Source organism: Apodemus sylvaticus, chromosome 5 (genome assembly GCF_947179515.1).
Source record: "Apodemus sylvaticus chromosome 5, mApoSyl1.1, whole genome shotgun sequence".
Lineage (NCBI taxonomy): Eukaryota > Metazoa > Chordata > Mammalia > Rodentia > Muridae > Apodemus > Apodemus sylvaticus.
The window spans coordinates 96,198,586-96,214,619 of NC_067476.1; the positions used below are offsets into that span (position 1 = coordinate 96,198,586).

Consider the following 16,034-nt stretch of genomic DNA (forward strand, 5'->3'; position numbering starts at 1 on the left):
CTTTTGGTGTTTGTGCTCAAAAGAGAGAGCATAAGAATAGAGGCAGGGGAGTAAGTCCCAGGCCTGATTCCCTCTGCAGACAAACCTGAACTTGATTGCCACTTGACATTTGGCAAAGGTCAAAGTTTAAATATTTTAAATTTCATTTATCATTATTATTGTGTGTGAGAGAATGCTGAGTGTGTTGTGGGCATGTGTGCCACATGCACACGTGGAGATCAGAAGACAATCTTGTGGAGTTGATTCTCTCCTTGCATCTCTAAGTCAGTTCTGTGACTCGGAGACTCATGTTGACAGGCCTGTGCAGCAAGCACCTTTACCTAGTGAACCATCTTGTTGGTCCCTTAATTGAAATTTTCTCCACTCCTTTGCTTCCTGAATTAAAAATTGGATCTTCTGGAATATGTTTTCTCATTCCCTTTAAAAAAACAAACAAACAAAAGAAAAGTAAACTATGTTCTCCTCTCTACCTGTGTCAGAGCAATACATGTGCACTTTATATAAACTAGCCACTTGTCTATTAATGTCTACAAAGAGCCTCATAGACATGAAGCACTTGGGACATATTCTCTAGAGAAACATAGTGTCACTGGAAGAGTCAGACAAGGAAGAAAACAATTATGAGAGAAATTCCTTCATATTTACATCCAAAATGCAAGAGAAATCCCGGAGAGGAGCATTCAGTCTGTTTGCCCTGACTTTGAAAGAAGTCCTGGAGAGAGAAAGCTTTTCCAACAGGGTGAGGTAATCTTGACTGTAGTGTTTGTTTCTGTACCCTGTGTTGCTTGTCTACATGACAAGAGAGACAAAATAAAACGGACAAGCTTTGAAGTGGGAAGCATGGCTCTGTGTCCCCAGACACTGACTTCAGATGATCTCCCACGTGTCTGCCAGGTGCAGTGAGATTCCTGGTGACTCCGATCACATCACTCTGAGCAGCAAAGGGTCTGCAGGATCTCAGGCACCCGAGTGGAGGCCATATTCCTTCGTTTCCTTCATATTGGAGGGAAGTGGCTGGACCACACAGTGATCTTAGAGAATGAATTGCATTTGTCTACTGTCATGAAGGCATATTGTAATAGACTGAACCCTTGCTGAAAATCAGTCACAATGATTCATATAGCAGCTACATTGCCAACCAGAGCAACCCACTGTTTTGAGGCAGTGAAGAGTGGAATGTTGATGGTTGTTTCTTACTATTCTAGAAAACCTAGCCTGGAATTCTCTTAGGCTTTCAGTCTTTTTGGGAAGGAAGGAGAGAAGGAAGGAAGGAAGGAAGGAAGGAAGGAAGGAAGGAAGGAAGGAAGGAAGAAGAAAGGAAGAAGAAAGGAAGAAGGAAGGAAGGAGAAAGGAAAGGAGGAGATAAACATAAGGACAGGAGTTAAAAAATGGGGAAGAGAGGGGAGAATGTGTATTTTTAAATGTTTATTTCAAAGACAGGCAGCTTCTCTACGTGGAACTGAAGTCTTAGCTTTTTTTTATGGAAGTTACTGACATGTCAATTCCATGATATGAATCCAGGGGAAAGAATCCTGTCACTAAGAAGACAGCTTTCAAAGCAAGAATTGTATTTCCAGTCTAGGTATTTAATATGAACATTAAGCTGCCCACATATAGCAAGGAATTTGAGGATGGAGATCAAACAAAATGATAGTCACTCCCTTTTGCCCTGTGTTCAGTATTTGCCTGGTAGTCTCAGTCTCCTCTGCTCTTGAGCAAACCAGCCCTGAGTGCACAGAGAAGTACGTCTACCCTCATCTTTGAGTCCCTGTGTGTCTAGCACAGACTGAGCTGAATCAAAACTAAAGTGCCATGAGTCTTGTCAGCTGCACTCTGACTTGTTTTATCCCATCACCAAAGGAACCATGCTGGTGTTCACCCAAACCTTAGTTGCCAGTGGCAGTTCACATATTTGACTGCAAAATACCCCCAGTCCAGGTCAGGATCACTGCATATCTGGATGGCTGCCATGGTTTCTCTGCTGTCCTGCTCATGCCCACCAGGCTGTCTCTTGAGCAAACATTTAGGATCAGCACTGGACTCTACACTTCTTCTGCCTAAAGCCCTTCCTAGCTCTTGCCAGATTTTCATATTACCCAGTTTGATAATTTGTCTAATTTTCATACATTTCCTTCATGTGAGATCTATGTAGGGACAAGAGCCATTTCTTGTTCACTACCTCCCTGGAGGACAGAAGCATTTGCTGCCATCAAAACTACAGAGTTCTCATTCTCCTCTGGGTGACAATCACATAACCACAAAGAAGCTTCTACTGTTGTCAGCCTGCTCTGGTTTCTACCTTTTAGCTGAAACTCCCTGGAGAGCTAAGCATTGTAGTTCTGGATCACAGTCCTCCAGGAGAGCTTCCTTTGTTATGATTGCTGAGGAATTGGAGAACACACCCCTGTGTTCCTTGGTTCTCTGTCCACCAGGAGCAACAGGACAATGGCATTTGACCCATCCCTATAAAACCAATAGAAAGTGCACAGTCCTCCAGCCTTTGACATCTTCTATCTCTGCCAACTGTTAGGCCTGTCCATCCACAGTATACCCTATTGTTCTTTTTGTTTGTTTGTTTTTTAAGAAATTATAGAATAGAGGAAATGGACCTCGCTGGTCCAGATAGAGCAATGGACTGAACTGACCTGCCACCAACTGGAGTTTGAGGAGGTTGTAACAAGAGCTTATCACCAATTAAGTGTTCTGGAAGCTGATTTAGGACTGTGCAACTATGCCTACACACAATGAAAAATGTAGCTGCCCAGAGTGATGCCAGGCAAGGCCCGTGCAACCTAGGGGAACCCTAATGGATTAGGCTCCTAAGACCCGAGTGAACTGCTTAATAGTTTAAGCAGAACACAACTAGAATGTCCTTGGTTCATGGGATAGTGCCACATGACATTTCCTGGATGTCTGGGATGTACATAATGGTTTTAGAACAGGTGACAAATGAAACAGACTTCTGTACAGAAAACTGGGTTTTAAATTTTGTCATCCTGGTACAATCTCCATTTTATGAATGTGAAGGTGTTCTTCTGCCATTCCTAAAAATCCAGCCCATTTTTCGATGTAAAACTGTCAGATACAGAATACATAAGCTTTTTAACTGATGCTTTTTTTTTACAGTTTTCTGAAGATGTTTTCCTATTTAGACCTGTTTATTTAGGGGGCCCTAAATGAGATCCTGGCAGCTTTAGTACTTAATATTCAAAAGATTCATAGTTTAAAGGTTAAATATGTTGACTACCAGAAAGAATATGGTTTTTCCCTTTGAATTTCCGATAATTTTGTTTTAATAGCCTAAGAAAATAGGGTAATATGTAAAAATATATGGAAACTAATATAAAAAGGATAGAAATAACTTGTAAAATAAAAGGATGGTTTTTCCAGATCCTAAAGAAGTAAGTTTTGGTGCCCTGTCATGCTCACCTTACTACAAACAGTGAGATCATTTTCATCAGAAGTTAATAGTGCACTCTCACCTTGGCTTTCTGCGCCACTTTAAGGATGCAGTGTAGGGAATATTTCAGCTTTATTACCCTTAGTGCAAAGGAAAAAAAGATTTGAATAAAATAAAGAATAATCCTGCTGTAGAAATGACTCAGTGATTAAGAGCACTGATTGCTCTTCCAGAGGACCCAGGTTCAATTCCCAGTACCCCCAAGGCAGGTCCCCACTGTCTGTATCTCAAAGACACACTCATACAGACATACATGCAGGCAAAACACCAATATATAAAATAAAAATAAATAATTATTTTCAAATAATTTATTTAATTTTGTTTTATGTGCACCAGTGTGAGGGTGAGTGACCCCTTGGAACTGGAGTCACAGACAGTTGTGAACTGCCATGGTGGAATTGAACCCGGGTCCTTCAGAAAGTAGACAGTGATCTTAACCACTGAGACATCTCTCCAGCCCCAATATATTATATTTTTTTAAAAAAAATAATTGGATATGTAGCATATGGTTACCAGACCTTTTAAACCCTCTTGTTTTGGAACAAGGTCAGGGCTAAGATTCCTTGAGAGTGACTTCGATTGCAAATGTCTCTTGCTTTTCCAGCACTGAGACAGGACTGAGGATTCAATGGATCATGGGAGAAGAGCCTGTGACACTAATGTGCACCTTCTGAAGCACACTTGCAAAGCACAGGAGGCCTGGAAGGAAAGCTGGCCAGCTAGGGAGGCCTAGGTCTCTAGGAGTAGGGTTGGAAGACAGTCCAAGCACATTCCTCAGAGCTGGCTGGATTCTGTAAGACTGTGTGTAGTTTTATAGGCTGTTCACCAAGCACTGAGGTACCATATTCTACCCTCTTCTCTGGGTTGTTATCTTTGCCCATTCTCACACCATCTCTGTATGCAGTATTTTCCCAAATCAACTATATCAGAGTCAATGTTAGAACGTAAAAGGAAAAAGAAAAAGATTCTCAAAGCATTCTCTAGACTACTGAATCAGAATTTCCTGGGCTGAGGCCCAAGAATCTGTATTTTTACACAGCTTTCCAAATGATTTTGATAAGCAGCCAGCTTTTGAGCATCACTCATGTGGTGGAAAGAATTTGATTTGCACCTGGGCTCAACTACCAGCTACTTGAACAGCTTCTGACAAGTCAACTCCTGGGTCATCAGGAAAACAGGGGCAGGGATGCCCAGATAACGCACTTTGGAACATTAAAAAGCCCTGCATGTGTGATCTACCTCAACATGACTTTAATTGGTTGAGTTAGTTAGCACTCTGCTGATGACCCAGAAGCCTCCTAGAAGGCTTTTTTTTCCTTCCTAGAAAAAGGATTTAGCTTCCTCTTCCATGTTTAATTCCTTATGAAACTTTGCATCTCCCTTCATCAGTCACCAAGGACAAGCCCATATGTAGATGAGTCATGAGCCCATTACGCCATGTGTTCTAAAACCCTTCACTGCTAAAGAAACACTCAACAGTTAATGTATATTGCTTCTCCATATCTCTTTCCAAATTGCTAGTACGATTTCCATTTCTGGGAAATTACATAGACATGTCTGGATCCAGCTCTTTTATCTTTGCATTTCCAACTGCTCTGTTTTCCTTCTTTCTTCCCATCAAATTCTCATATTTTGACATTTTTAAGACCAACTCTTCCTTGATCTTTTCCTTCCTGTAATACAATGCATCGAAAAGAGCCCATTCTCCTTGGTGTGCTTTCTCTCCAAACACAAAATACTCTGAAGTTCAAATTATCTTCCTCTGCGTGAGTTAAGATCACAAAAGACTTGTGGTTTCATCCATCATAAACAAGAGTGTTTTAAATGAACTCTGCTTCTTTTCTCATAAGAAACCCAGAAAGTCTGGGACAAAGTAAAATAAAATTGTAAAAAAAGAAAGATATGTATTAAAATAGTGGTGATAAAAATATATTGTTTAAATGGGAAAATGTTTAAATTGTTCCATATATATACATATACACATACACATATACATACATACAAACACACATATCTATACCTATACCTATACCTAAACCTATACCTATATCTATATCTATTTACCAATAGATATAGATATAAAGATAGATAGATAGATAGATAGATAGATAGATAGATAGATAGATAGATAGATATAAATAATTGGGAACAAAAAATACTTTGCCTCTTGAAAAATCTGTTTGCTCTGTTATGTATTCACTGATTATAACCAAAATTTCCCCTTCTCTTAGGATGGATAGTGGATTATGCCCTGCACACAGAGTATCTGATCTCATGTCATATGAGAAAGTTGCAGCTTTTGCTTGTGTGCATATTAACGTAGTATAAGCTGCTGATGGTATCCTCGATTAAACCAATTGCCAAAGCAGAAGAAATCCTACATTTACACCTTTAGTTCCCTCTTTTCCTTAACAAAAATTCTGCAATGTGGTTTGAGTTGTGAATCTATTAAAGACATCTTTGATGAATCAACAGTCAAGACATATGTAAAAAGTGATTTGGGAAATTCTTCATGGCCTATTGGTAGTGGGTAAAATAGAATATTTGGGCATCTCTTCATTTTCCATCTGTCTTTTTTTTTGGTCCCCTGTCAGTCCCTAAGTTCATCTGGTATTACAAAAAATAATAATTACTTCCCTCCCTGATTATTAGTGGCTAGTTTTAAAATAATTTGAGTTTTCTTGGACAACTGGTCCATCTCAATATGATAGATTATTCCTCTAGCCAACACTGGAAAAAAAACATCACTTAAGTTGAAAAGTTCCTAACATTTGGGATATTAAGTTTACTAGCTGCCTAATCTAAAAAGCAATCAAAATAAGACCAAAGCATAATAAAAGATTGCAGAGACACACCTCCATGGCCATCGCTTTCGTTAATGCCATTGTGAATCCCAGGCAGGAGGGAATGATGTCTACATCAAAATCCATGCACAGCTTAAGCTTGATGTGTGTCTGTGCTACAATCACTTATTTTCTTTAGAGTAAGCCTTCTTATTTTATCAGACAAGAAGACTGGAAAAAATAATCTTTAAATTTCCAAAATCACACCTTTCTCCTTTAAGCTGTTAAGTAAAGTGGATTAATGGCTAGCCTGAGATCAGTATAACTGGGCAATGCATTGGCTCTTGACAGAACAGTCAAGTTACCAATAGTTTGGCTACCTCTACATGGAAAATATAAATGATAGTTGCCAGTCAGGAATCTGGAGGCAAACCAGAGCACCAAATAATATGCATATCCACAGTATCCTCTGAAGGTGGAAGAGAGAAAACACTTCTCTGCAGTTGCTACGGCTGTTATCAGAGACCTTAGCTGCAGACAAGATAGCATTCTGCTGCCCAGACAATGGCTTTGTGGTGTCATGCATCAGCCTGAATGTTGTGGCCAGGGCAGTGACACCAGCCTCTGCTTCCTGACCTGTAGATTCCAGCAATGCCAGTGACCTTGAAGTGACCTGGCCATGGATCCCCGTTCTGTGCTTCACAACATCTTCCAGTAGTTCTGCAAGCACCTAATACCTCACAGTGAAGTCCTTTCATCTAGGGATGTCCTAGAGTGAGAATTGATTCTTGCATGGAATTTACCTTCACATTAATTTCATGAGGTAGGTGTGGCCATGCCCATTTATTTTTCATATGAAAGAAGATTCCATGAGCTGAAAGCTCTCCACTTCTAAGTTATACAAACTATGAATCATAAAACTCAGGGTCAGTGTAGCTCTACTTAAAATTTTTTGTGTCTAACTGCTTCGTTCACCTACAGAGATGCAAGATTCAGTGCAAGTAGACCATTGGGCATCTTTTTGCTCACCATGTAAGAACCCCTATTTTATACATTTTTTTTTTTTGCAGAAGATTCTGCACTGGTTAGTTTTTATTGTCAATTTGGCACAACTTAGAGCCACCTGGGAAGAAGAAACCTCCAATGAGGAATTGCTCAGATCAGAGTAGCCTGTGGTTATGTCTGTGAGAGGTTGGTTTGAATGGTGATTAATGTGTGACCCAGACCATGGTGGGCAGCACCCGGGGCAAGTGGGCCTGGGCTGTGTAAGAAGCCTAGTGAGATGATCAGGAAAGCAGCATCCCTCCATGGTTCTTCCTCCAGTTCCTACTCAGCTTCCCTCACTGATGGACCAGGACCTGGAAGCATAAGCCAAGTAATTCCCTTTCTCCCCAGTTTGCTGTTGGTCATAGTGCTTTATCACAGCCACAGAAATCATACTAGGACAGCCTCCCCGTCCCAGAAGAGGGCTCAGTATATAAGAGTACCTAGAATATGTCTTGATAATAACTACTTAATGAATATGTAAAATGTTGTGGCAAGGAAAGTAACAACAAACGATGAACAAATCATCTGAGGCCCTGCTTATGGGGGACTGCTGTGGTGGCAAAGTGGATTTTGTTAACATGTTTTGCACTTCTTGGGTCTTTAAAGGAGGGTAGCAATTCTGGAGAGATTTTCTTTACAGCATCTAAGTTCATATGTTTCAAATCCCAAATTCCAGGGCATTTTCTACTAGAATCATCACAATACCCTCCTTTGATGCTGAACTTAAGAAGCCGAGGTGTAACAATGCTCACCCAAAACAAGCAAACAACAAACAAACACACAACTCTTGTCACCTTTCTCCATGGATCCGTCTGTTCTTGTCATCAATTCAGCTTTCCCTGCACATCTAGGACGACGTTTTTGTGGTCCTTGTTTTCTCGCTAGACTTTTGGGCAAAGAAATTTGTTTTGTGAAAACATCTTGCTAACTAAGTTTAGATAAAGCCTCTTTTCTTCTTTAGAAAACTGAGATGACGGCTTGAAAGAAAAAGCCTGAACCAAGCTACACCCAAGCTGTGGGGAAACCCAGGCCTCCTGTGATTTAATGCTACGCCTAAAAGATATAGTTCTAGTTAGGTATATCTGGCTTCCAGGCAGATACAGAACAATGCCCCAGAATGTCCACTCCCTGACCGCTCTTTGCAATGCTCCCCCAATCCTCCAATTAGGCCCACCACTGATTGGCCAACTCTTCCCAAGTCTCTCTCTAGTCATTCCTAAGGCTATTGCTGTAGTGCTGGATACAAGTTAAGGGCTGGCACATGCCCTACATGCTGCCCATTTGGCTATGGGGTATCCCATGGTCAGAGGGGCACCAACTAATGAAAACCCATAGTGGAATCCAGTGCTTGCTTCAGAGCAGCTATCATGAAGAGCAGGTTTATTACCCTACTCACCATACACTGGTGCTCAGCTATCCTTGAAATGCAGCAAATGGAGGAGTCTAGATGGACTTCTGCACTTCTGCCTTAAATGTGTTATCGTAGGACAGTGACTTTTGAAAGAAAAGCATTTGCCTCTGCTGGGGTCCCTCCCAGAAAAGCCTGAGAATCATGCCGAAAGTCTTAAAGGTCATAGCACACTTATTTCTTTTTGTGGGATGTATTTGTGTGTGTGTGTGTGTGTGTGTGTGTGTGTTCCTATGTATAAAGATGCACATGTGAATATATGTGTGTATGTGTGGTATATATATGTATATGTGTTTGTATGTGTGTGTGCACATGTGTGCTGGTGTGTGTGTGAGGTTGAAGTTTGTCTTTCTGTATCCCTCATTTTCTGAGGTAGGGACGTTCAATGGTCCCAGAGCTCACTGACTGGCTAAAGTGACTAGACAATGAACTTTAGGAATTGAAGTGGCACCGGTCCAGTCTGGGGTTTCAGAGTCCCCAACATCTGCTTTTCCGTCGGAGCTGAGAACCTGAACTGAGGTCTCCGGGCTTGTGCAGCACATGCTTCTTACTGAGCGAGGTGGCTCTGCCATCCAGACCTCACTTTTCATTTGTTTGTTTGGTTTGGTTTTGGTTTTGAGACAGAGTCACTTACTGACCAATTACTCTCAGCTGGCTGGCCCACAAGCCCCAGGGAACTGTATATATTCACCTGTATGGTACCGGAATTGCAAGCATGTCACCATTCTTGGCCTCTTAACTGTGGCCTTGGAATTAAAGTCATGTTTTTATGTTTCTGGGTAAGCATTTTATCCACTGAGCTCTGGAGCCCATCCTTCTTTATACGTATGCCAAGATGAAGCTTTTATAAGTTTTTCAAAACATTCCTTAACATCCATTCATTTGGCACCCAGGTATGCTTTTGGAAAGCTCTCTGGAAGATGTCAGGCTAAAAAGAAAGACAAGACAGAGTCGATGGCGTCAAGGAGCTATAACTGTTGACTGAGGCAAAGAGAGCAAGTGAACAGGCGCTGTGCAGCAGACAGGTAGTGGGTGTTCAAAACTTAAGGCACTAGTGGAAATGTAGCCGGTTTTGACATTATTATGCAGAAAAGGATGCTGACAGAGAAAAGGTAAAAATGGCTGGAACACTGATCTGAAGTAAGACAATGATTTTTTTAAAACCGCTGATTTCAAGAAAATCCTGACCGTCTTCTCATAGACCAGATTTCCCCCTTCCCAGAATCTCCACCCTATTGGTTTAGGATGCAGACCCTGTTCCTCTCATAATTTTGCACATGTTAAAATATTCAACTATCCATGTCTCTCCTGGCTTTGAGGATAATCTTTCTATCATTGTAAGGAATACTGGAAGAAATAAGTTACAAAGAGAAAAGATTCACTCTTCAGACACTTTACCCATTGACTGGTTCTACTCACTGTCTTGCTGTTAGCAGCTTGTCATGATAGGAGGGTGTGGCAGAGCATGACCAAGAAGCAAAAGAGAGGGGATGGAGAGCTTCCTTGAGGGCATATCCTCAATGATTTGAAACTTTCCCATGAGGCCTTTGCCTATTAAAGACTGAGTCACTTCCCAATAACAGGACACACGGGAACCGAGCTCTTAACACCTGCATTTGTCTAACCCATCACAAGCATTCCATTCTTTCCTGATGTACTTCTTGTGTGTAGGCTGCCTCTCTCCTCCCACTCCACCTGCTTCTCTTTGTCTCTTTTGTTTGCTTGTTTTTTGTGATTGGGTCTCACACTGTAGCCCAGACCAACCTCACGGGATTACAGGTGTAAGTCACCATGCCAAACTAAACTTCTCTTTCTCTGAGTCTTTTTTACACTTCTCTTTTTTTCATCTATGACTTCTACATCTGATACTCTACACTGAATATCTGGGATCATAAATCGTTCTGTGTCTCTCATGGCACAGTCTCAGCTCATGAAACACTTGGGTGAATTATATCACCTAACAGAGATGTTCCAGTTACTCCCATTGTAACAAACCGGGTGCCCAATGAAAGCTTTTTGTAATGCCAGCGTCTTCTGTGTTTGGAGCAGTGTGTTGCCTTATGGAGTGGAGACAAAAATACTGTGAGGCACAGTCATGGGCTCTCCTCAAATGTATAAATACACGTTAAAAATCCTACTGTCCTAGGATAACTTATAGTGTGTAACATGCCTGTATTTATTTTTTAAGATTAATTTATTTGTATTTTATGTGTATGTATGCCTGATCACACTGCTTTCTATAACCTAACTCCATGTTCAGGAATCTATTACTAATCAATTTAGAATGACAAGAATATGGGGCTGGGTTGATGAGCTGGTGTAAGATTGGGCAGGATGTCATAGTAACCCCCATTCTGAGCATACTACAGTCTATACAGAAGCAGGGAAAGGCTCTATGTCTAGAGTTTTATCATCACATCACTATTACAAAAGTGAAACAGAACAACAAATTTGACCTTCAGAGACCTCAGAATAGCATCTGTGTTAGCCACTGCTCTCCAATGCTGCTGCTGTGCAGTCAGCAAGGAGCAAGCTGACCCACCCAATGGAAGAGCTGTTCCTCATGAAGTAGCAGCAACCCACGGGAACATTCCCTGCACTCAGTGTTTGAAATGCATCCTGGTTCTTTTTTTATATCTTTAATAATTTTTCAAGCATATAATTGGCTTAGTAGCAGACACTTCAGAATTTCCTTCCTGAGAATGAAAGTAAGTTGTTTAGTCTCTTGTCTAAGTAGTCGCTGCGGCATTCCTCACATCTTTTAGTAGGGTCTCCCACAAATGCATACTAAATGTGGAGAGTATTCTCTATGTTGCTGTATGAAGAGACCCCTGAAACAGCGCTGATCAATAAACCCAGTTCACTACTCTCCTTCCTCTTGCTCTGCTGTTCAGCCTCAGCAGCCTCCCAGCCTTCCGAGTAGTGGGACTAATGATCAACCATGCCACTCCACACTTACCTCCTGTCTGCCAGCACTTAACTTTATCCTGGGAGGACAGTTTCCAGAACTCGTAGTCTTATTAGAATTTCTTGATTAGCCCCCCCCAATTCTCCCCACCCCACCTTTTCCAGCTTCCTGGTCCCTGTGTGTTCCATGCACCTTAGTGATTTGCTATGTGTTGTATATAGCAGATGCCTGGAGATACATGATCCTCAGATCCTTAGCCAGTGCGAGCTGCACTCCGTAGGCACATGTAGGCTTACTGAAGGAGCACACTTCCTGTTCCAGGGTGGTCAGAAGATGTGGGGTGTCTGGTCATGCTGCTACTTGTGTGGCAGTCATGGTGGGATGGAAGATTAATCCAATTTTCCAAGATCATATCACCTCCAGATAGCTTCACTATACTAATAAAACCTGAGTTCCCTGGTAGAAATGTTTCAAGCTCAGAACTGATCCTTTCAGGAATTCTCGGTATTCTGAAATATTCTGGATTATAGTGGCAAATATATTTTGAATAGTTATTTCTTGAAGACTCAGCCTAATGAATCATGTGGCAGGAGTGAAGAGTAGCTTCAGTGACAAGACATACAACAGATAACATTGAACAATTCTCTACTCCCCCCACCCCAGTAGCAATCACAGAAGAAATCCTCTTCTAGAATGGCCCCATTGTATCATCCTCTGGGGCTACAGCCCTCATGCCCTCCAGGGGCCTCCAGTGAGCTGGTACCCACAGAGTTCAATCAGGGCGATGCTGACAGTTCCTGCACCATATGCTTTACTTATGCCTACTGTGCCAAACATGTTCTCCTTTTGTTCCCCAAATGTCCTTGGGCTGACTACAACCACCTTCCTAACTTCAAAGATCCTTGGCTGTAGCACTATGGAAAGACTGATGGGTGGTAATGCCCCTTCTCAGCCAAGGAAATTCAATGAATGCATTTGCTGTGGATGTGGTCCAGGCCCCACCTGGAAGAGCACATCCCTTTCAAGTCTATTAGTCTACTGTAGTCCTCTCTAAGTTTCCTTCCTCTTCTATGAAAATCTCTTTTCTGCCCAGACACTCTGGCCCCTCCCCTCTACCCAACTCATCCTACCTATCCCCAAACAAATTTTCTCCCCATAGAGTCCTGTGGCACATTCTTCCACCGTGGTCAGGGGAAATATTCTACATTCACTCTTCATATCTCTATGCATCAAGATTTCTACTTTATTTGCTACATTTCCCGACCAGTGCTCACCATAAGTTGGTCTTACTGTTGAGCCTCACCTCTGTGGCTAACGTAGAAAATTTTCAAGCCTATTGAAGCAGAGAGGTAGAAGTACAGGAAGTCCTCATGTACATGGGACCCAGCTTCAACAGCTATCAATACAGCTAATCAGACTCATCGAAATCCCAAGGTTCTCCCTATCCCTCCCCACCTGCACAAAGTTCAGAAGACATCTCCAAGACACAAGGGCCCTTTCAAAAATTTCATAAAACTTTGCAGCAACTAAATAGCACCAAATATTCAGCCACTACTCACACTTGTCAGACTGACAGTATAGATTTGTTTTTAACTTGAATCAGAAAACAAAGAAAAACCTATGTGTGTTTCATTTGGTTTATATTTCTCTTAAGTCCTTTAAAATTTATAGCATTTTTCACACACACACACACACACACACACACACACACACACACACACTTGGGAGGGGGTGTTTCCGTTCTGGGTTTTGATGATTATTCCCATCATGTGTTGAGTATTCTCAGTTCTAACACATGTGAAATGAGATCACACCTTCCCTATTGACTTCATAGCATTAGCACTAAAATTAGATACTTCTGCAAGTCACCTCGCTCTATTAAGCAAAGAAATTGATTTTATACTGTTATATAAAAAGAAAAAACTTCCCAAGCCAATGCTCGCACATACATTTATTAAGAAGCAGTAGAGTGAGATGTGTCAGCCCCTCCCCTTGAGTACAAACTTCTTTATTGGTGTGTAACAAGGCCCAAGGGCTAGATACTCTACATAATCAAAATCAAATGCTAGCTTTTTACAGACTTGGCCCAAACAGCACAACCCAAAACTGCAAGAAATCTGAGTATTTCATATCCGTGTTTTTATTATACTTGACATATACATTTTAATTGTAATGTTTCTTGCAGATCCACATCAAAAAAATCCCCAAAAGAGAAGGAGCTTTTATTCTAATTTAGCAGAAAGCACAGGCATTGGTATGGAGGCAAGGACAGCTGCTTTCCATCCATAAATATGTAAAATGCATGCTGTCACTCATGGGCTCTATGAACATGCACATAAGCATTGTATGGGTTTCCACCTACTGTCTTCTCTTTATTCTGGTTCTTTCTCCTCTTCTGAGAAGTGAGGGACAGATTTCTTTGCCACAACATTGTCCAACCTCTTTCCTTGTAGATAGGGATTGACACTCTGAAAAAAAAAATATGTTTAGCATTACATGAGAACTTCAGATACAGAGCCTTCGCATAAGTGAATGAGAATTGTTTTGTGACTGTTGGGTTAACAAAAAGATCACATAGCACTTACACTTTTGAGCCGGTTAGTCCCTCAGTACAGTGCACAGTCTCACTGACAGATGTTACTAATAGTGTCTTTCATATAGCCATAGTGTTCTTGATCAAATGCAATATAATCTTTTTATTGTTATATTTAGTTAAAAGTTTGGGGTGAACTGGGAAAGTCTTACCATTAATTTAGTTACCGAGTGTCATGTGAAAGAAAATGATTAGTCTATGGTCCTATTGCAGTGGGAGTGAGATTCTGAAATGCATTAATTACTCTTACAGAAAAGCATTTTCAAAAGAAAAGACAAACCGAACCAAGTAGGAATTAGTATTCTAAGACTGGCAGTAGGTCATCCCATGGCTACAACTCTTCTATGCAAGGATTCTGTTTAACAGTTCATTAAAGACTCCAGCGATCACTTCCAACTGTCCCTCAGTCAAACCCAAAAAGTAAACTAAAACACACAGCCATCCAATGGCCTTCGTGTTTTATTCAGTCCTTCATATTCTGGAATCTCTTTCATCTGTTGATGTTCTGAATGAGTCAAAGAGTTTCCATTGCTTCTCTAATAATATCAATTTTTTTTTGAGGTTTGGATTTGAACTGGTAACCAGAGCTTTGCACCATAGTCTTTAGTGAACAGGAAAAAAAAATTTGAATGTTTTGGAAGGTATTTGTTTGTTGAAGTTGCCTTCCAGCGATGGAACAGAAATATAAGAAATAGGCTGAGGTTACAAATGAGGAGTAATCCTATTGCAATTCCAAGTGCCCATGAACAAACGGATACAATTCTCAGGTGGGCCTGGCCTGCATGACTCTCTTGAAAGGTGATCAGGCATGTTCCAAAAGACTTGGGATGGAGCACCAGAGTGGCCCTAATCAGTGGTCTTCACATTCTGATGCATGAACATGTGAATCAGAAAGGACCCAGCCACTCTGCAGAGATGACTCACAAATAAGGTGAAGATTACAAAGTGAATGGAGTCTTTACATATTTGGAAAAAGGCATGTCACAAAAACATATTCATCCTTAAAGTATTCAAAATAGTACTCTTTTGTAAATTGTCAACAGACTTAGCATACTTAGAAAAAGTATGTTTAGGGCTGGAAAGATGGCTCAAAAATCCTAAGTCCCCTTCCCAACAGCCACATGGTAGCTTATAACCATCTATAATGAGATTTGGTGCCCTCTTCTGGCATGCAGGCAGAATACTGTGCATATAATAAACAAATCTTTAAAAAAATAAAAAGTATATCAATACCAGAAATATTTTTATGTTTTGTAACATTAATTCTTAAAATTCTCATATGTTAAAAGATAATATGAGATATTTCCCAACTTGGGACTAAGTAACTAATAAACTGTTTAAGATAACTAGTGGTTTTTCAATTGTATCAAGATATAGCTACAGAGTTAAAATATTCTCAAAATCTCTTAAAAGTACACTGATCTTTTATACATGAAGCACTCAGGAACTCAAATGCTCTGGAGTGAGTTTAAAAGCCACAGAAAATGACCTGGGGCTTTGGTTGTAACTTTAGGGATCAGTCCCCTTGCTAAGAAACTTCCATGGTGGGAGACAGGCTAAAATTTCCGTGCAAAATGGGCTGTCTAATCCCAGAAAATTTCTGTGAGGAAAGGGGAAGAGGGAGACACCAGAGTTGAGCCTCTTTCGTTTCAGATTGATGTTCAATTATGAATTAAGTACTTTAAGTGTGTCCCAAAGAACTCACAATACTTATCTATGTATGGTCATTATTGGGTAGGTTACGCGTGATCATTATTCATCTGAGAACTGGAAGGACAGCTTGGATAGACCCTTGCTTGTTGCCCTTTTCAAATCCTCAGTAGATAGTGAGCTTC

At 40.9% G+C, this 16,034-nt stretch overlaps 1 protein-coding gene across 2 annotated transcripts in view; it reads right to left on the reverse strand.

Annotated features, from left to right (window-relative positions):
* Positions 1-13,539: 13,539 nt before the first annotated feature.
* Positions 13,540-16,034, reverse strand: part of Scg5 (secretogranin V) — a 46,914-nt gene continuing 44,419 nt past the window's right edge. For both annotated transcript variants that reach the window (XM_052183180.1, XM_052183179.1), the window contains exon 6: positions 13,540-14,074. In XM_052183180.1, coding sequence (XP_052039140.1) covers positions 13,979-14,074 — 96 coding nt within the window. In that variant the 3' untranslated portion in view covers positions 13,540-13,978. The remainder of the gene's footprint in view (positions 14,075-16,034) is intronic.